The 21,071-nt window shown below is 44.8% G+C and overlaps 1 protein-coding gene across 1 annotated transcript; it reads right to left on the reverse strand.

Annotated features, from left to right (window-relative positions):
- Positions 1–275: 275 nt before the first annotated feature.
- On the reverse strand, positions 276–10,911 carry LOC143788281 (histone H2A.Z-like). The gene is made up of 5 exons (XM_077277824.1): positions 10,627–10,911; positions 9,342–9,419; positions 5,218–5,331; positions 1,153–1,282; positions 276–811 (listed from the first exon to the last, which is right to left on the reverse strand). Exons 1-5 carry the CDS (start codon positions 10,627–10,629, stop codon positions 750–752), a joined length of 387 nt encoding a protein of 128 aa, XP_077133939.1. The 5' UTR covers positions 10,630–10,911; the 3' UTR covers positions 276–749.
- Positions 10,912–21,071: the final 10,160 nt, after the last annotated feature.

Genomic DNA, 21,071 nt, shown 5'->3' on the forward strand with positions numbered 1-21,071 from the left:
ATGCTCAATACCGAGCATTCATATTAACCTGCAGATATGGCATTAACCCAAAGGTTAATAGCGTCCTGAAGCTGCCTGGCACCTGCACCAAGAGCCCCACTGCCAGGTGGGAATGAACTTTATTACTCCGGGCAGCGTCTGGCTTTCAGGCACAGAGGTGGGCCAGCGCGGCTTTAGTCACCGCAGCTGTAACACCACACTGACAGTTGCGATTTAAGCAGCATTTCATAACTTCGATAACCCCTTTAAAAAAAAAACCTCATCAACTGACTGAATATAGTGTTAAATTTATTGTAAAAATACAGATATCCAAAAGATTAGCTTAGTGAACATATTCCCGTATGGTTTCCCAAGTTTTTTTTTTTTTTTTTTTTTTTTAAGAATCTAAGGCTACATTCCGATGAGCTTTTGGCGAGTTTTTAATTTGCAGATGTCTAGCACCCATTAAGTAAAATAGGTTACTTTTTTTTTTTTTACTTTTATTTTTTTTAAATTATGCAAAAAACTCACTAGACACGCATCATGGGAACACAGCCTAGAGGGAAAATTTATCAAGACCTCACGCTTTATTCTCCAATCTTGATCCAGGGTCCACTGAAGTAAGATGCCTAGCAGTTTCAATGCAGAACTGGCTTCTTTGAAGCCAAAACGTCAAACTGGTTACAGTCCAAATATCAGGCTGTAATTTCGATGGGAACTCAAGCAAACTGCAGATTGGTCAAAGTCCACATCCATGTTTGATGGTTCAGTTAGACAGCATTCTGTTGTTCTTTCTTGCCAATCAAGGACTTGTGAATATGAGGAATGACACCTACAAGGAAAGCAATTATATAGAGGTTTAAGAATTGCTACACCAATGAGCTTTCTGAACTACATATTTATGTCAACCTTATTTACTTAGCGTCTCTTGACCCCGGCCCCAAGAAAGATCCAAACAATAGAGTTGGGAGCAATTTACTACCTATCCTTTTGATCATTATGACTACAATACTTCATTTGTATTCAAAGGGAAAAAGGAACAAACTTCAGACGTCACAACTGCCAGTCATAGAACAGAGCTACATAAGTTATTTTGTGGAAATATATAAAGTGCAAAGCAAATCCCTCATAGTAATCTACTGTAGATCTGAAAGTAACCATCAGCGTACTTACCACCACCAGCAATAGTAGCCTTAATGAGGGCATCCAGTTCTTCATCACCTCTTATGGCGAGTTGCAAGTGACGTGGTGTTATACGCTTCACTTTGAGATCTTTTGAAGCGTTTCCTGCCAATTCAAGTACCTTGAAGAGGAAAAAAAAAAAAAAAAGTCTTACACATGTATCTGTATCACTCAGAACAAATGGTCATGCCTTTGAGAGAGATATATATATATATATATATATATATAATTTTATATTTAGTACTTCTGCTTACTCCACGATTCACCCTGATAGATGAAGTAAACCGGACACATTTCTTTAGCACCTTTGTGTACAGAGAAAGTTGCTCTAAAACGTAAAGAGGATAGATCCCCTTCAAACATACTAGGGTATATCACAGTAAGGAGACTGCATGTATAACCCCCTTCCTGACATGCACTGTACATATACTGCTCTGTGAGAGTTGTGTTTCTGACACCCCGCAGCAATGCAACGATCGAGTCCAGCACAGATAGCAGGCATTTATTTAATCCCTCTGTTGCTGCTGTCAGTAGTGATCGCAACATCGAGGAGATCTGCTTAGGAATGGGTTCCATGTGTGCTTCCATCAGGACAAGGCAATGCGATTGTGTGGCCTTGATGGGTCTCCATGGAGACCCGTCTGCAAGATGACCGCGGAGTCCTTAAGGCAAGGTGGCGAACATGTCAGTGACTGCTCAGAGCAGGACCTGACACTAGAGATGGGCAGTCACCTGGATGTTCAAGTCTGGCTAAACAGTTACAAAAGGTTTGGGTACCAGAACAGTATCGGGACTCCATTCACTTGAATAGGGGTGGGTGGGGACCCCCCAAACATCCAGTGGTTGCCGCGCTGTCACGTGCACAGCTTTTGCTCGGCAGTGAAATCATTCCCTCTGGTCAGAGCTGTCCAAAGACAGTGAGTGCTCAGCTGTGATCGGAGGTATGAAGTTCAACTCTGGCCACTAGTGTCAGTGGATGGGACTACAGCTCCCATGATCCGACACCTGCTGCCTCTAATAACAGCAAGAACAGGTGCAGCTGATGGGTGTGTTCATTTAAAAAAAAAAAAAAAAAAAAAAACATTTTGATAACCAGCCAGGCAAAACTCACAGCTGCGGGCTGCAACCCTCAGCTGTCAGATTCAACAAGGCTGGTTACCAAGAATAGAGGGGGTTCACCATGCCGTTTTATTTAAATAATTAAAAAACAAACAAACAAAAAAAAAAAAACGACATGGGGTCCCCCGTTCCATTTTTGACAACCAGCCTTGCTAAAGCAGACAACTGGGAGCTGGTATTCTCAAGCTGGTAAGGGACCATGAATATTGGCCCCCAGCCTAAAAGTAGCAGCCTGCAGCTGCCCAGAAAAGGCACATTATCAGATGCGCCAATTCTGACGCTTTGCCCTGACTTCTGGCTAGGTTGGGGCCTAAGAAACGGCTGATATTTCTTTGGTTTCTCCTCAGGGAACCCTTTCTTATGGTCTGAGGCCTTCTCCAGAATATCATCTAGAACAGGCCCAAACACTTTATTACTAGAGAAGGAAATGGAACAGAGCTTATTCTTGGACTGAGTTTCCCCCGACCAAGTCTTTAACCAGATAGCGCTTCGGGTGGCATTGGACAAATACCCATTCTTGGCTGCGAATCGTACAGATTCTGCTGATGTGTCAGCCATGAATCCAATCCGGTTGCCAGTTTCAGGAGGGAGAGGGGTTTTAGAATGCTGTCCCTGTGAGTCTTAGATCTCAAATGTTCCTCTAAATCATAGACCATAAGTGCATGGATTGAGCCACCAGAGGCTAGAGTGATGTTCGCCCGGTTTATGGCTGCCATGGTTTCCCCAAGTTCTCTTTAGGAGGCCGTCCACCTTCTGGTCCATGGGTTCTTTCAAGCTTGAAGAGTATTCAAACAGGATTGAAGTTCTCTTCACCACTTTGGCTACCGAAACATCTATCTTGGGGATGTCTTCCCAGGATTTGACGTGTTCTGGCTCAAAGGGTAGGCGAAGTTTAAAGTCCCTCGGTATAGCCAGTCTTTTCTCCACATCCTCCATGATCATAGAACGGATGTGGCTATTGACCGGGAATACTCTGAGATCATAACCCCCCAAAACATCTCGTCCTGTACGGAGAGGGTTTTTATCCACCTGAATGGCATTTCGTACCGCACGGAGGAGTTCATCTGTGTCCTCGGAGGAAAAGAGATTTCATCTCTTCCCTCCCTCTGGTGGGTCAGTCAGTAAATACTTCCCCCTTCTTACTGGTCAGATTCATCCAACATCTCATCTTCCGAGGACACTTCTATCTCCCTTGGGTCTTCTACGGGACCCTCCCTGGCTTTCGGATTGTGAGGCATGAGAAAATACAATCCTATAAATTGAGGCCTGGACCGCCTCTGATTATGGCCCTCATGCCCATCAGCAAGGAAGTCTGTTCCTCTCTGATGATTTTTGAAGTGCAGAGTTCACATAGGTGCTTCTGCCAGGTATTTGGTAGTTTGATGCCACACATAACACATCTCCTACACTTCCTTGACTTCTTGGTATCCTTCTTTGGAGTTGCCGAGACAGGTGTTCCCCCTAGAATACACAGTATATATTATGTGTTTCTATGTATAGGGTAAGGGCTTAAAGTGGGTGTCACATTGCAAGCTTACTCACGTGAGAGTCTCTCGTTCCAATACCCGGCACTGCCGGCCGGCACTCGGGACTGGAGCATGCAGCTGCCGGCAGCAGTGCTGGGTATTGAAGCAAGAGATTCTTGCATTGCACTCGCAAGTGTGACCCAGACCTTAGTGGAATCCTCCATGTCGTAACCTTACAGTACGGCACTCTACTCACATTCCAGGACCCCATTTATACAATACCCATACGTTGGACCCTCTTCCTGCATTCCACTGAACGGAACACATGCTGGCCGTGACCCGGAAGTGCTCTGCCCAGCCTACGGAGATGTCGCCGGAAGCGCGCTTGCAGGACTTGCAGCGTGCCAGAGGCAGACGTCTTAACCGAGAGCACCCTGGCAGGGGAAAGCGGCTCGCAACTTAGAAGCAGCGCTTCACAGAGGTGGGCTGAGGGATGGACACCCCCCCCCCCCCCCCTCGGAGGGTGTCTGCCGCACATATCTTCCTAGCAGGAGGGGAAAGGCTGGGCCCCCCGATCCACGCTGATCTGCCCAATGCAACCAGGGATAGGAGCTTCCCCTCGTCGTTCCTATCCTCACTGGGACAGGAAAAAACTGGAGTGGTGGAGATGGGAGGGTCCTTTTAACCCCCCCTTTTTTTTTTTTTTTTTTTACTCCCCTCAATCTAGGATCTGTTTTGCTGGAAGCAGCACTTATGTTTAGTTAGCAGATCCGAGGGCTCCATGAATATGGCAGCAGAACACTCCCACTACTGTGAATTGTGCAGCCCACAGAGGCGTGCCCAGATCACGGCTAATGCGGCTGCAATGATAGAGATAGGGTGCCATATTATGGCACTGATAGTGTTGGGCTGCTGCTGTGAAAACAAGATGTCAGCCCCCAGTGCCTTTTTAAAAAACTCCTATAACACATGAAATATGTTTCAAATGTTTTCAAAACTTTGTTATAACAGCATGTTATGCTACATTACATTGATTTAATGATCTACAAACACGGTACCTTCCCTTTAAGTAATGGTTTACCTTTACATGCGTGATCCCATCTGTATTCTCTTTTGTTTCCTCCCCTGCCCAGGAGATGTGGTATGATCAGACCACGTCCCTGTACAGTCAGACACGCCATGTACTGTGTAATAGCCAGGGGCATACGTAAAAGATTCTTGGCACAGGAAACATTTCTCAACACATCCAATTGTGGAACTTATTTTTATTCTAAGATCCAGTTAAAATATTTTGTTAATGGGAAAACCACATTTATAAGATTATCTCCGCACAGGAACATTTTTTGTAAACATCCAATTGTGGAATTTAATATTATTCAAAGTCCTATTGATTAAAATGTTTATTAAAAATAACTTTGTCTGAAAACTCCTTCAAAGACTTTCCCTCCTTTCTATTCCACTTAAGGCTTACCTCAGCAGTGAGATACTCCAGGATTGCTGCTGTGTAAACTGCAGCCGTTCCACCAACACGGCCATGATTGGTAGTTCTGTTTTTCAGAAGACGATGGATACGACCCACTGGAAACTAAAGATCAAAAGTACAATCAGATGCTTAGGTAAGACTAAGCAACTGTACAAATCCTAAGAGCAAGTAAGTATTCCTTTAATCATCTTGCGGACTTTGTCGGAGGTATCCTGACAGACTGATATTTGGGTTCCCAATAGAAAACCTATGATTTTGTGGGACATGTTTTGATAGTATTGTATAAAGGATTTAGCTCTTAAATAAAAAGCAAGTTTTGTTACACGGCTGACTTTATCCGTCAATGGATGCATCCCCCTGTTTGGTGCGGGCTCTGGCGATGAGCCAGCACCTCTTCCGGCACATGACAACTGATTTGATAAGCTGTAATGTACCCCCAACAGCCGCGAGTTGAATTGCATTCCTCCAGCGGCTGTTAACCCGTTAAAAAACTCAAACGGTCAAACTCTGAAAGCGGCATTTGGCACTTCTGGCAATAGTGCTGGAAATCTGCGTGTGTGTGTGTGTGTGTGTGTGTGTGTGTGTGTGTGTGTGTGTGTGTGTGTGTGTGTGTGTGTGTGTGTGTGTGTGTGTGTGTGTGTGTGTGTGTGTGTGTGTGTGGGGGGGGGGGGGAGAGAGAGATAGAGAATATATATATATATATATATTTTTTTTTAAACATTCCAAAAATTCCAGTGAAACACCTGAAGGGTTAATAAAATTCATGAATGCTGTTTTGAGCACCTTCAGGGGTGCAGCTTTTACAGTGGTGCCACACTTCGGTATTTTCTATCATATAGACCCCTGAAAGGGACTTCAAATGTGATGTGGTAAAAAAAAAAAAAAGTTTTAAAAATGAGAAATTGTATAAAGCCTGTATTTGGTGGCGCAAGGTGTCATTATGCTAAAGATCCTTGCAGCGACACCAACAAACCTCCAAACGGTTTGTAGATAGTTATCCCATATAAAAGAAATTATACACCTCAATGCATACAGATGCGCGCTGGATCTTAACAAATAAAGGTGATGCTAGATAGCCTATGTAATAAAATGAACTTAAACACCAGAGAGTGTATGCTGGTGTAATGTCTTAGTGAGAGTCACTTGGTACGGGTACCGACTTGCTGTATACCGATAACTGGATAAGAAAAAGGAGCTGCTTGAGGGGTACATAAATGTTTGCCTACCTCAAGTAATGAGTCCTTCAAGAACAGGATGGCTGCAGTAATGCTGCCGAGGTTCCAGAAAGAATCCAAATGAACCGATCAGAGTCCAGATGTGTGGCTGCTCCGGCCGGTAGCAGCCACCTTCAAACAAGCCACCGGGTGGGAGCAAGATCCTGTGGAGCCGGACGCCGCGTGTAGTGAAAGCGGTAAGTCCGGATGGTGCGCAGGACCTGCGTGACGTCACAGATCACGTGACCGCGAGCCCGAGAGTGAAAGTGAGTATGGGGTGCAGTGAGGATCAACCAACCAACGCGTTTCGGAGATGACCGTCTCCTTCCTCAGGGATGATCCCTGCTCCGTACTACTGTTCCTTATATAGTCTGTCTCTCACACTGTAAATTAATTATTGAAAACCAAAAAGTTCCGTGCCCATGTTCAAGCCTCTTGGCACGATGGTGTCTAACATGAAAATCCATTTTGTCTCAATTCTAGACATAGCTTTAATATAATCACCGCCCCTCCAGTGTTGCTGTACCGTAGCTATGCCTGAGACCTTCATCTGTTGTGCCAGTCCATTTGATATTCCGTGAAATGTTGGGTGAGTGGGTGATCCCTATCATAACTAAATATAACACCAACTCTAATCTCCTTCGTAATATAGTCAGTAAACACTGGCATATCTTTAAAAAAATGATAAGGTTTTGGGGAATATGTTACGGATAAGCCTAGTTTTGTGTACAAGAAAAAAATCAAGGAAATTTGATTGCCCCCACGGTAAAGAAAAAAAATCTCCTCTGATACAGTCTGCCATTTTTCATAATAAGCTAAAAGGATTTTTTCCGTGCTGCAAGTGTAATATGTGCAAACAAACTATTACACGAAAATGCACTGATATTAAAAAAGGGGACAGGACGTTTCAAATCAAAGACTTTATAACATGCTCTACTACAGGGGTAATATACACCATAGAATGCCCCTGTAGGAAACTATGTGGGGAGGACGAAACGACCGTTAAAAAACAAGGACCAGTGAGCATATTAGGAATATCAAGAATCAATTTATGGGTCACCCACTCTCCCAACATTTCACGGAACATCATAATGGACTGGCACAACAGATGAAAGTCTCAGGCATAGCTACGGTACAGCAACACTGGAGGGGCGGTGATTATATTAAAGCTATGTCTAGAATTGAGACAAAATGGATTTTCATGTTAGACACCATGTGCCAAGAGGCTTGAACATGGGCACGGAACTTTTTGGTTTTCAATAATTAATTTACAGTGTGAGAGACAGACTATATAAGGAACAGTAGTACGGAGCAGGGATCATCCCTGAGGAAGGAGACAGTCATCTCCGAAACGCATTGGTTGATTGATCCTCACTGCACCCCATACTCACTTTCACTCTCGGGCTCGCGGTCACGTGATCTGTGACGTCACGCAGGTCCTGCGCACCATCCGGACTTACCGCTTTCACTACACGCGGCGTCCGGCTCCACAGGATCTTGCTCCCACCCAGAGGCTTGTTTGAAGGTGGCTGCTACCGGCCGGAGCAGCCACTCATCTGGACTCTGATCGGCTCATTTGGATTCTTTCTGGAACCTCGGCAGCATTACTACAGCCATCCTGTTCTTGAAGGACTCATTACTTGAGGTAGGCAAACATTTATGTACCCCTCAAGCAGTTCCTTTTTCTTATCCAGTTATCGGTATACAGCAAGTCGGTACCCGTACCAAGTGACTCACTAAGACATTACACCAGCATACACTCTCTGGTGTTTCAGTTCATTTTATTACATAGGCTATCTAGCATCACCTTTGTTAAGATCCAGCGCGCATCTGTATACATTGAGGTGTATACTATTTTCTTTTATATAAAAATGAGAAATTGCTGGTCAACTTTTAACCCTTATAACTGAAGAATCATAATGGCAGGTCATTTTAGCATTTAGTGAACCTAGCAAAAAAGCCAAACAACCAACAAGTGTGGGATTGCACTTTTTTTTTGCCATTTGACCGCACTTGGAATTCCCCCCCCTCCCCATTTTCTAGTACACGAGATGGTAAAACCAATGGAGTCGTTCAAAAGTACAACTCGTCCCACAAAAAACAAGCCCTCACATGGCCATATTGATGGAAAAATAAAGGGGAGCGGGAAAAAAAAAAAAAAGGCAGGGTCTCTAAGGGGTTAAGCCAAAAATTGTGACTTTGGATTTATGCCATCCAGCACTTTTCTTAAGTGTGACCACAGGGCCAACATCAGACTGATCGATTTGCTAAGATTAGCAACAATTGATATGAATTATAGCAGAATCTATGCCACTTCAGGCTATGTGCACATGTCAGGATTTCTTGCAGAAATTTCCTGAACAAAACCAGACATTTTCTGCAAGAAATCAGCATGCGTTTTTTTGCAGAGATTTCCCAATGCAATAATATAGTGGGAAATCCGCAAAATTAATGAACATGCTTCGTTTTTTTTACTGCGATGCGGTTTTTTTAACGGAAAAAAAAAATGCAACATATGCACATAAATTGCGGAATGCATTATAAATGATAGGATGCATATGTATGCGTTTAAGCGTTTTTATAGCGGGAAAAAAAAAACGCAAAAAATCCTGAACGTGCGCACACAGCCTCAGTGAGCTTCTGTTTAAGATTGAGGTATATGGCAGTCTTTGTAAAGTTATCATATACTGACAATAAGATCTTGAAAATTGAAAGCTATATAGGATGCAAAACTTAAATGGTTATTTAAATGAGACATTTGTTGCATATCCATAGGGAATGCCAGACATATTGAATAGTTGTCAGAGAAATTAGGGTCTACCCATCTGAGAAAGGAAGTCCCATAACTATCAGAAATAAAAAATAATTTCATGAGAAGTGTGGTTAACCATTGCTTACCTGCAGTCCTGCTCTTGAAGAGCGAGTGACAGAAGTTGCTTTTGCTTTGCCAGAATCTTTACCAGCTTTGCCACCAGCCTGTAAAATAAATGACCACCAGTTAACGTAAATATTCATTACAATTAGTTGTAATGTTAGTACAGCTACTGTTCTGCTGACTAATATGAGTAACGCAATTCATCCATAGGTCTATTATAAGCAGGCATTGTTATAGCACAACATTAGGGCCATAAATGGGGTGACCGGCGTGTAAAACCTGTAGAGGGGTCACTGGGTGTCAGAATCACCATTTACAAAAAAAAAATAAATCCAAGATTAATGGCAGATCTCTAACAGAGTAGTCAATCAGCAGTTATGGAGAACACAATACAGTGCACAGTTCTGTGTGAATACACACCAAGAGAGATATACTGTATTAACCCAAGTCCCGCTGTATATGGAGGTCTGCAGACCAGTGGCTCCTTCACCATGGCTCACAGTTCTGGTCACTGCAGCAGTGTCAGAAGCAACTTGGACATAATACGAAGTTATTACATAATACAGGTTCCCGGTACTGAGGATATGCTGACAACTCAGGGACCGGGTCTACAGAGGTTCATGGCTTAGATCCACAGGTCATTCACTAAAATTATTAAACCTTCCTCTGCCTTCAAAGTGGTATTCGTTTCTGATCAGCCAGGACCCCCCCAATCTCCCGCCCAGGAGCAGGCCCAGTTCCCGCTCAGTGCTCTCCACTGCAGGCAGGAGGCCGCATGTGTCACTCATTCATCTCTACGGCCCTTTCGCCACAATAAATGAACACTTGTGTCCCCCCCCAATGATCCCGGCCGCACAGACCCCTGCCCTGCGATCTGATGGGGTTTGGGCGACAAACAGCCAAGAAACAGGCGCCACAAAGCAAAAGCTCCGAGCGCGTGGGGGAGGGGCGCGGGCAGGAAAGAAAGAGGAAAGGAGCGTTCTCCCTCCTCCAGCAGCAGCGCTGAGGCCCGGGGAACACAGGGATTCCCACCAAGGCTCCCATTATATCTACTGCTTAGTATTTCTACACAATCCCCACAGCACCGGAGGCCACACATTACACTGGAGTGCGGACATGGCTGCTCTGCACAGGGCTCCAACTCAATAAGGAGGGAAACCATCGTGTACATTGCAGAAAACTACAACAAGACTTTACCTCAGGCGGGAAATATGGCTAGAAATGAAGAATGGAAGCATACAGAGGAGGCGAGGAAGGCACAAACGTCTGCTTGTTCCCACACAGGCCAACAAGAGGCCGCACACTCACCATGACTGGAGCTCACACGATCCACAAAGCCTCGTGCGCTCACTGCCACCATTTATATGGAGTTCCACACATTCAGGAACTTGAGCTCAGAGGTGACCAATGGCGGGCGGCCTCATTGTTTAGAGGCGGAGAGTGCTGAGGTGAAGAGGAATGGGGCGGGCTACACACAAAATGCCCCCTGATGAGGGGAGCTGTGGTGGAGGAGAAAGAGGCAGGAAACCGAATGGCCCCTCGGGATTATTCCTGTGAGGAGACGGCCACGAACGATAGGAGCAGTCCACGGCCCGTGCACTGAGGCAAAAATGGCCGTCACATTTGTTTCACGTACATGTTGTATCTGCGTTTTTCATGGATAGAACTATAAACCCACTATAGTGTTTTGGGTCTGTTCACATGTATGGTTTTTTATGGACCACATGTTTGCAAAAAAAAAAGAAACATGGAGTCAGTAAAAGATCAAAATCACACAGTCAAATCTATGAGTCCACGAAAACCTTGGACCGCACACTGATGTGTCGCATAATCTGCAAACAGCTATGTCTCCCATACACAGTAACGCTCAGCCAAACTCTAGGGTTTACGATGAAAGCCAAAAACCAGAGTACACCGACAGCAGCATATCACACTCAGAACTAAAAGATTAGCCTTCAGAAATCCGATGTGCTGGACTCTTCCCTCCCTTATATTATCTGTCATCGACCCCAGGGGCTGGCTGGCACTTTTCAGCCTGGGGGCAATCTTGCCTTGCGCTGGCGTGTACTCCGGAGGACAGAGAATGAACTTCAATCCAATATTGCGGCCAGCATGCAGCCAGCGGGTAAGGAAAAAGTGAATCAAACACCCGAAAACCCTGCCCATATGACCCAAAACTGGTCCCGCCAAATTCAGGTGACAGGTTCCCTTTAAATGGAACCTGTCACCCTCCCCCCCAGGCATTTGTAACTAAAACAGACACCTTGTGCCGCACTAATGCTGCATTCTGACAAGGTGGCTCTTTTAGTTCTTTTTCCTGGCACTGCTGAAATAATCGTTTATAAAATTTGTCCCTCATACCTTGAAATCATCCTGGGGCAGGTCTTTCCCCCCCCTAATACAGACGCACCACAGCCATCGCTCAGGGCCTCTGCGCAACGGGCGGCGCCTCCTCTTCCTTCATTAGCGTTCCCGGCGCCTGCGCTGTAATTTTTTTGGGGGGCACGTTCAGTTGTGCTGCCCTTCGAACTTACAGCACAGGCGCCGGGAACGCTAATGAAGGAAGAGGAGCCGGCGCGCAGAGGCCCTGAGCGATGGCTGTGGTGCGTCTGTATTAGGGGGGAAAGACCTGCCCCAGGACGATTTCAAGGTATGAGGGAAAAATTTTATAAACGATTATTTTAGCAGTGCCAGGAACTAGAACTAAAAGAGCCACCTTGTCAGAATGCAGCACTAGGGCTGCACAAGGTGGTTCTTTTAGTTACAAACGCCTGGGGGGTGACAGGTTCCCTTTAACAATACTTAATACAGAAATAAGGGAGCAGAACTGAGCTTACTACAGAGACCTGGGAGCAGAACAGAGCTTATTACAGATGTAAGGGAGCAGAACAGAGCTTACTACAGAGATATGGGAGAAGAACCAAGCTTACTACAGAGAAAAGGGAGCAGAACCGAGCTTACTACAGAGCTGTGGGAGAAGAACTTAGCTTACTACAGAGATATGGGAGCAGAACCGAGCTTACTACAGAGGTATGGGAGCATAACTGAGCTTACTACAGAGATATGGAAGCAAAACCGAACTTACTACAGAGATAAGGAGCAGAACCAAGCTTACTAAGTATCTACTACAGAGATACTGGAACAGAACCAAGCTTACGGCATGCATATGGTACCAGAATCTAGATTACTACATCGATACAGTACCGGAATCAAGCTTACTGCTTAGACATGGTACCATAACTGAGCTTACTTACAAACATACATATATCTCTAGAAACACTGACAAGTAAACACACAGTACGGCAGGGACATTGCTAGGGTTCTAAAAGATCAGGGGTCCAAGCCCCAAAGTGCACGTCTCCCCATAAGTGATGAGCGAGTATACTCGTTGCTCGGGTTTTCCTGAGCATGCTTGGGTGTCCTCCGAGTATTTTCGCATGCTTGGAGATTTCGTTTTTGTCTACGCAGCTGCATGATTTGTGGCTGCTGGACAGCCTGAACACATGCAGGGATTGCCTGTATGTTAGGGAATCCTCACATGCATTCAGACTGTCTAGCAGCTGCAAATCAGGCAGATGTGTCGACAAAAACTAAATCTCCGAGCACACCAAAATACTCGGAGGACACCCAAGCATGCTCGGAAAACCCGAGCAATGAGTATACTCGCTCATCACTACTCCCCATCTAACCCCCTATAACCATTTAAAAGAGCATCTATAGATATATTACAGTATACCACTGTTTCTAACCAAAAAACATACAATGCAAAGACCAATATTATCAAAATTACTACTATAAGACCAAAACAATAAAACTACTCAATGTCCACCACCATCACCACTACACAGCGAATACATAATATAATATAATATGACCATTACCTTTACATAACAAAACACTATAAAGAGACCAATGATACCACCATACACCTTTCATTACATAATGACTGAAACAAATTTAGCTGTTACTACATAAAAAAAGACTACTAAAAAGAGCAATACACCATACTGTAACTGTATATTCGTAGATACCAGTCCCGCAGAACATACACGTGAGTACAGTACAGTTATATATAGTAACTTACAGCTGATGATCTCTCTGATTTGGGTCGCTCACTTTTCCCGTCTTTTCCATCTCGCCCATACCTCCATTAACCACTTCTCCAGCCACAACGCGTCTGCACAGATTACAACAAAAACACATTTAACTTCTCACATTTCTAGTGATGTCTCCATCTATTCCCAACCTACAAAAACTCCCCACTCTGCATGTACCTGAGGCATAGAATACTGCCCCCAATATTTAAAAAACTGTCATTAATATGATTACTCCCTCCCCAAAATTAAAGTGTCCTATAGAAAGTAGATGATACTCTCATCCAGGCCCTTAAAGGGCCACTGTCACCCCCCTCCAGCCGTTATAAACTAAAAGAGCCACCTTGTGCAGCAGTAATGCTGCATTCTAACAAGGTGGCTCTTTTAGTTTTAGGTTCAAGCATACCCCAAATAAAACGTTTTTATACTTAGCCACAATTCCTGTCTCTAGCCACGTAGGCGGGTCCTCACTCCCCAGCTTGGCCAGCTCCTCTGCCGTCACTCACATCTTCCTGCGCTTTCGGCGCCGCCCCCTCAGCGCTGTTATCGTTTCAAATCCGGCGCCTGCGCTGTAGGGCAATCACATGGCAGTGACATCATCGCAGGTCCTACAGCTATTTGCTGTGCAGCAGATCCATCCTGGTGTTCTGTGGATCTCATTTGTTCTCTGGTATCAGCCATTACATCAGACGGCCAGAGCTTACTGTGTCTGCGCAGGACACCAGTACACAGCGCAGGCGCCGGATTTGAAACGATAACAGCGCTGAGGGGGCGGCGCCGAAAGCGCAGGAAGATGTGAGTGACGGCAGAGGAGCTGGCCAAGCTGGGGAGTGAGGACCCGCCTACGTGGCTAGAGACAGGAATTGTGGCTAAGTATAAAAACGTTTTATTTGGGGTATGCTTGAACCTAAAACTAAAAGAGCCACCTTGTTAGAATGCAGCATTACTGCTGCACAAGGTGGCTCTTTTAGTTTATAACGGCTGGAGGGGGGGTGACAGTAGCCCTTTAAAAAAATAATTAAAATAAAAAATAGTTATATACTCACCTGGCGGCTCCCGGATCCAGCCCAGGCCTTAGCGATGCTCCCGGCAGCTCCTGTTCCCAGTGATGCCTTGCGACAATGACCTGTGATGACGTAGCGGTCTCGCGTGATGCTACGTCATCTGGGGTCATTGTCGCAAGGCATCGCTGGGAATGGGAATTGCCGGGAGCATTGCAAGGATCAGGGAGGCTGCAGGGGGCCGCCGGAAGGTGAGACTATCACGATTTTTTATTTTTTTTAAATTATTTTTAACATTATATCTTTTTGCATAGGCAGCATCAATAGTAAAAAGTTGGTCACACTTGTCAAACACTATGTTTGACAAGTGTGGCCAACCTGTCAATCATTTTTCCAAGCGATGCTACAGATCGCTTGGAAAACGCTAGCATTCTGCAAGCTAATTGCGCTTGCAAAACGCTAGTGTTTAGCGGGAATACGCATGCCAATTCCGCATGCGGATTTCCCACGGCAGGGAGTTGCGGAATTGCTGCGGAAATTTCCTCGGCAATTCCGCAACGTGTGCACATAGCCTTAATGTCCCCATTTATAACAAACTAGATGGTGGCCCGATTCTAACGCATCGGGTATTCTACAATATGTATGTAGTTTATTTATGAAGATTTTAGAATAATACAATGAATACACAGAATTCAGCTGGCCGGGTGCGACCAATTAGCGAAGCGTGGTTCAAATCCCACGCCAATTCGCGGCCGGAGTGCGCCTGTCGCTGATTGTTCGCGGCCGGTCACGTAGTATATAGCACAGCCACGTAGTATATAGCAGACCACATAGCATATAACACAGCCACGTAGTATATAACACAGCTCACGTAGTATATAACAGCCCACGCAGTATATAACACTGTGCACGTAGTGTATAACACAGCCACGTAGTATATAGCACAGCCCACGTAGTATATTGCACAGCCCGCGTAGTATATTGCACAGCCCACGTAGTATATTGCACAGCCACGTAGTATATTGCACAGCCCACGTATTGTATAGCACAGCCATGTAGTATATTGCACAGCCCACACAGTATATTACACAGCCACGTAGTATATTACACAGCCCACGTAGTATATAGCACAGCGACGTAGTATATAACAGCCCACGCAGTATATAACAGCCCACGCAGTATATAACACAGCCCACGTAGTGTATAACACAGCCCACGTAGTGTATAACACAGCCACGTAGTATATAACACAGCCCACGTAGTATATTGCACAGCCACGTAGTATGTATTGCACAGCCATGTAGTATATTGCACAGCCATGTAGTATATTGCACAGCCCACGTAGTATATTGCACAGCCCACGTAGTATATTGCACAGCCCACATAGTATATTGCACAGCCCACATAGTATATTGCACAGCCCATATAGTATATTGCACAGCCACGTAGTATACAGCACAGCCACGTAGTATATAGCACAGCCACGTAGTATATTGCACACCCAACGTAGTATATTACACAGCCCACGTAGTATATAGCAGAGCGATGTTTTATATAACACAGCCCATGCAGTATATAACACAGCCACTTAGTCCCACATAGTATATAGCACAGCCAAGTAGTATATAGCACAGCCACGTAGTATATTGCACAGCCACGTAGTATATTGCACAGTCCACGCAGTATATTGCAGTCCACGTAGTATATAGCACAGCCCACGTAGTATATAACACAGCCACGTAGCATATTACACAGCCCACATAGTATATAGCACAGCCACGTAGTATATTGCACAGCCGACGCAGTATATAACACAGCCCATGCAGTATATAGCACAGCCGACGTAGTATATAGCACAGCGATGTAGTATATACAGTAACACAGCCAATGCAGTATATAACACAGCCCACGTAGTATATAGCACAGCTAAGTAGTATATCACACAGCCAACGTAGTATATTGCAGCCACGTAGTATATTGCACAGTCACGTAGTATATAGCACAGCCCACGCAGTATATTACACAGCCACATAGTATATAGCACAGCCCACGTAGTATATAGCACAGCCCATGTAGTATATAGCACAGCGACGTAGTATATAACACAGCCAATGCAGTATATAACACAGCCCACGTAGTCCCACGTAGTATATAGCACAGCCAAGTAGTATATTGCACAGCCACGTAGTATATTGCACAGCCGACGCAGTATATTGCAAAGCCGATGCAGTATATAACACAGCCCATGCAGTATATAGCACAGCCCATGCAGTATATTACACAGCCACATACTATATAGCACAGCCCACGTAGTATATAGCACAGCCACGTAGTATATAGCGCTGCTGACGAAGTATATTGCAGAGCCGACGCAGTACAGCCCACGCAGTACATAGCACAGCCCATGCAGTATATTACACAGCCACGTAGCATATTACACAGCCCACGTAGTAACGTAGTATATAGCACAGCCACGTATTATATTGCACAGCCGACGTAGAATATAACACAGCCCACGCAGTATATAACATTGCCCACGTAGTATATAACACAGCCCACGCAGTATATAGCAATGTGGGCACCATATCCCTGTTAAAAAAAAGAACTAAAATAAAAAATAGTTATATACTCACCCTCCAACGGCCCCCGGATCCAGCCCAGGCCTTTCCCGCTCCTCGCGCGCCACTCCGGTCCCAAGCAGCAATAACACGTGATGATGTAGCGGTCTCTGGTCATTGCCGCAATGCATTCTGGGAACCGGAGCGGCGCGCGAGGAGCGGGAAAGGCCTGGGTTGGATCCGGTGGCCGTCGGAGGGTGAGTATATAATGATTTTTTTATTATTTTTAACATTATATGTTTTTACTATTGATGCTGCATAGGCAGCATCAATAGTAAAAAGTTGGTCACACAGAGGGTTAATGGCAGCGTTAACGGACTGCAGTCCGGTAAATGCTATGTGGGCGCTGACTGGGGGGGAGTAGGGAGGGGCCAATTCGCGGCCAGACTGTGCCCGTCGCTGATTGATCACGGCCTCGGGCCGCGACCAATCAGCGATGCAGGATTTCCGTGACAGACAGACAAACAGACGGAAGTGACTCTTAGACAATTATATAGTAGATAATGTCCTGAGTGCTCACACAGCTCTGCATATACAGAATGATAGTCTTACAGCCCCCAATACACAATATGGTGGTCCCCAAAGCCCTTTATTATACATTGAGGACCTCATAGCTCCCCTTATTGTAAAATGGCTACATAGCACCTACAGTGCCTTGCGAAAGTATTCGGCCCCCTAGAACTTTTCAACCTTTTCCCACATATCATGCTTCAAACATAAAGATACTAAATGTAAATTTTTGGTGAAGAATCAACAACAGGTGGAACACAATTGTGAAGTTGAACGAAATTTATTGGTTATTTTAAATTTTTGTGGAAATTAAAAAACTGAAAAGTGGGGCGTGCAATATTATTCGACCCCTTTACTTTCACTGCAGCAAACTCACTCCAGAAGTTCATTGTGGATCTCTGAGCTGCGTGTCCACTGTCCGGATTTACGGTGCTTTGGATGGAGCGGAAAACCCGCTCCGCCCAAAGCGCCGCCCCCTTCTGAACGCACGGTGACTCCGGATGTGTTCATTGCACACATCCGGAATCTCCGCACCCCATACAGAGGGCCCTGTGATTTACATTGAGGCGACGGAGCATCGCAGCAAGGTAAACAGACATGCTGCATTCTGAAAAGTCGCGCCATATGTCCGTAAACGCAAGGCTGCCGGATGCGTGTTCGCACGCATAGTGAAGACGGGATTTCATAAAATCCCCTCCACTATGCTGTAACATCTGAACACTGTGGGTTGAACGCTGCGGTTGTATGCAGCGTTCAATCCGCAGCTAATCTGGATGTAAACCGGCCCGTGGACACATACCCTGAATGATCCAATGTTGTCCTAAATGCCTAATGATGATAAATATACTCAACCTGTGTGTAATCAAGGCTCCGTATAAATGCACCTGCTCTGTGATAGTCTCAGGGTTTTGTTTGAAGCACAGATAGCATCATGAAGACCAAGGAACACAACAGGCAGGTCTGTGATACTGTTGTGAAGTTTAAAGCCGGATTTGGATACAAAATGATTTCCAAAACTTTAAACATCCTAAGGAGCACTGTGCAAGCGATAATATTGAAATGGAAGGAGTATCATAACACTGCAAATCTACCAAGACCCAGCCATCCCTCTAAACTTTCATCTCAAACAAGGAGAAGACTGATCAGAGATGCAGCCAAGAGGCCCATGATCACTCTGGATGAACTGCAGAGATCTACAGCTGAGGTGGGACAGTCTGACCACAGGACAAAAATCAGTCATACACTGCACAAATCTGGCCTTTATGGAAGAGTGGCAAGAAGAAACCCATTTCTCAAAGATATCCATAAAAAGTGTTGTTTAAAGTTTGCAGCAAGCCATCTGGGAGACACACCAAACGTGGAAGAAGGTGGTCAGATGAAACCAAAATCGAACTTTTTGGCAACAATGCCAATCGATATGTTTGGCGTAAAGGCAACACAGCTCATCACCCTGAGCACACCATCCCCACTGTCAAACATGGTGGTGGCAGCATCATGGTTTGGGCCTGCTTTTCTTCAGCAGGGACAGGGAAGATGGTTAAAATTGATGGGAAGATGGATGGAGCCAAATACAGGACCATTCTTGAAGAAAACCTGTTGGAGTCTGCAAAAGACCTGAGACTGGGACGGAGATTTGTCTTCCAACAAGACAATGATCCCAAAACATAAAGCAAAATCTACAATGGAATGGTTCACAAAAAAACGTATCCAGGTGTTGGAATGGCCAAGTCAAAGTCCAGAATGGGCAAGAATTTCAGTCTCTCGATGTACAAAACTGATAGAGACATACCCCAAGCGACTTGCAGCTGTGATCGCAGCAAAAGGTGGAGCAACAAAGTATTAAGTTAAAGGGGACGAATAATATTGCACGCCCCACTTTTCAGTTTTTGAATTTCCACAAAAATGTAAAATAACCAGTAAATTTCGTTCAACTTCACAATTGTGTTCCACTTGTTGTTGATTCTTCACCTAAAAGTTACATTTGGTATCTTTATGTTTGAAGCATGATATGTGGGAAAAGGTTGAAAAGTTCCAGGGGGCCGAATATTTTCGCAAGACATTGTATATAGTATGATGGCCCCAGTTCCTCCATATATAAAGTATTATGGCCCCAGTTCCTCCATATACACAGTATGATGGCCCAGCCCCATATATATACTATGATGGCCCCAGCCCCCTTATATACAGTATAATGGCCCCAGCCCCATATATACAGTATGATGGCCCCACCCCATATATACAGTATAATGGCCCCAGCCCCCTTATATACAGTATGATGACCCCAGCCCCCATATATACAGTATGATGGCCCCAGCCCCCATATATACAGTATGATGGCCCCAGCCCCCATATATACAGTATGATGGCCCCAGCCCCATATATATATAGTATGATGGCCCCAGCACCCTTATATACAGTATGATGGCCCCAGCACCCTTATATACAGTATGATGGCCCCAGCACCCTTATATACAGTATGATGGCCCCAGCACTAGTGTTGAGCGATACCTTCCGATATCGGAAAGTATCGGTATCGGAAAGTATCGACCGATACCGTCAAAGTATCGGATCTAATCCGATACCCGATCCCAATGCAAGTCAATGGGACGAAAATATCGGAATTAAAATAAACCCTTTCTTTCCTTGTAGGTTAATTCTACATGAAGAAAAACAACTAAGAATAATGTAGGATGTATTGGGGGAGGTGGCGGAGACATTAAAGGCACAGAGGTTTATCCCAATCAAATAGAATAGCAGGATTTTGGTTTTTTTTAATGACGTTCGGCGTTAGAAAGATTTTGACTGTTATTTTTTTTTTTTATTTTGTCAGATATTGATGTTTCACTACTTCCACGCCCTTCACCTTCTTTTTTACTTCTCCCACACTTTCTTCTTCATTATCCTCATCATCAGCTTCTTTGACATCAACTATCTTCACCTTATTCATCTTCTTCTTCATCTTCTACCTATAATTTTTTTTTTTTTACATTGTTCATATTCTTTTTATTTAACTATTATCTTCTTCATATTCAACTTCTTCATCATATTCTTATTTGTGACAGGCATTCCCGTAGTTGTTATGTATAAAAGTTTGAAGATTACACCTTCCGTTCTGCCTGTCACAAAAGAGTTTCATTTGTCCGCGTTCAGTTTGGCCTGCAGCATCAGGCTTTATCCAGGGGCACCACGAGGAGGAACGGACTCACCCCCATACACTGCTTAGTCTTCTTCTGCTTATAATTTAGATAATATCTTTTGCTCTGATATTTAGTCTTATGCTTAATGTTCTTCTGCTCTTTGTTCTGCAGCCTCTTGTTCTTCTGCTTCTCGGTCTTCCATGTCGTCGTCGTCGTCTCCAGGGTCGTCGTCTCCGGGGTCGTCGTCATCGGGGTGGTCTTCAGGGTCATCGTCTCCAGGGTCGTCGTCATCTCAGTGGTCGTCGTCTCTGGTGTCGTCGTCATCTTAGGGGTGGTCTTCCGGGTCGTCGTCTTTAGGGTCTTGAATTTGGAAATGTAGCAGAAGGTACAAGA

This window comes from Ranitomeya variabilis, chromosome 1 (genome assembly GCF_051348905.1).
Source record: "Ranitomeya variabilis isolate aRanVar5 chromosome 1, aRanVar5.hap1, whole genome shotgun sequence".
NCBI classification, from domain to species: Eukaryota; Metazoa; Chordata; class Amphibia; order Anura; family Dendrobatidae; genus Ranitomeya; species Ranitomeya variabilis.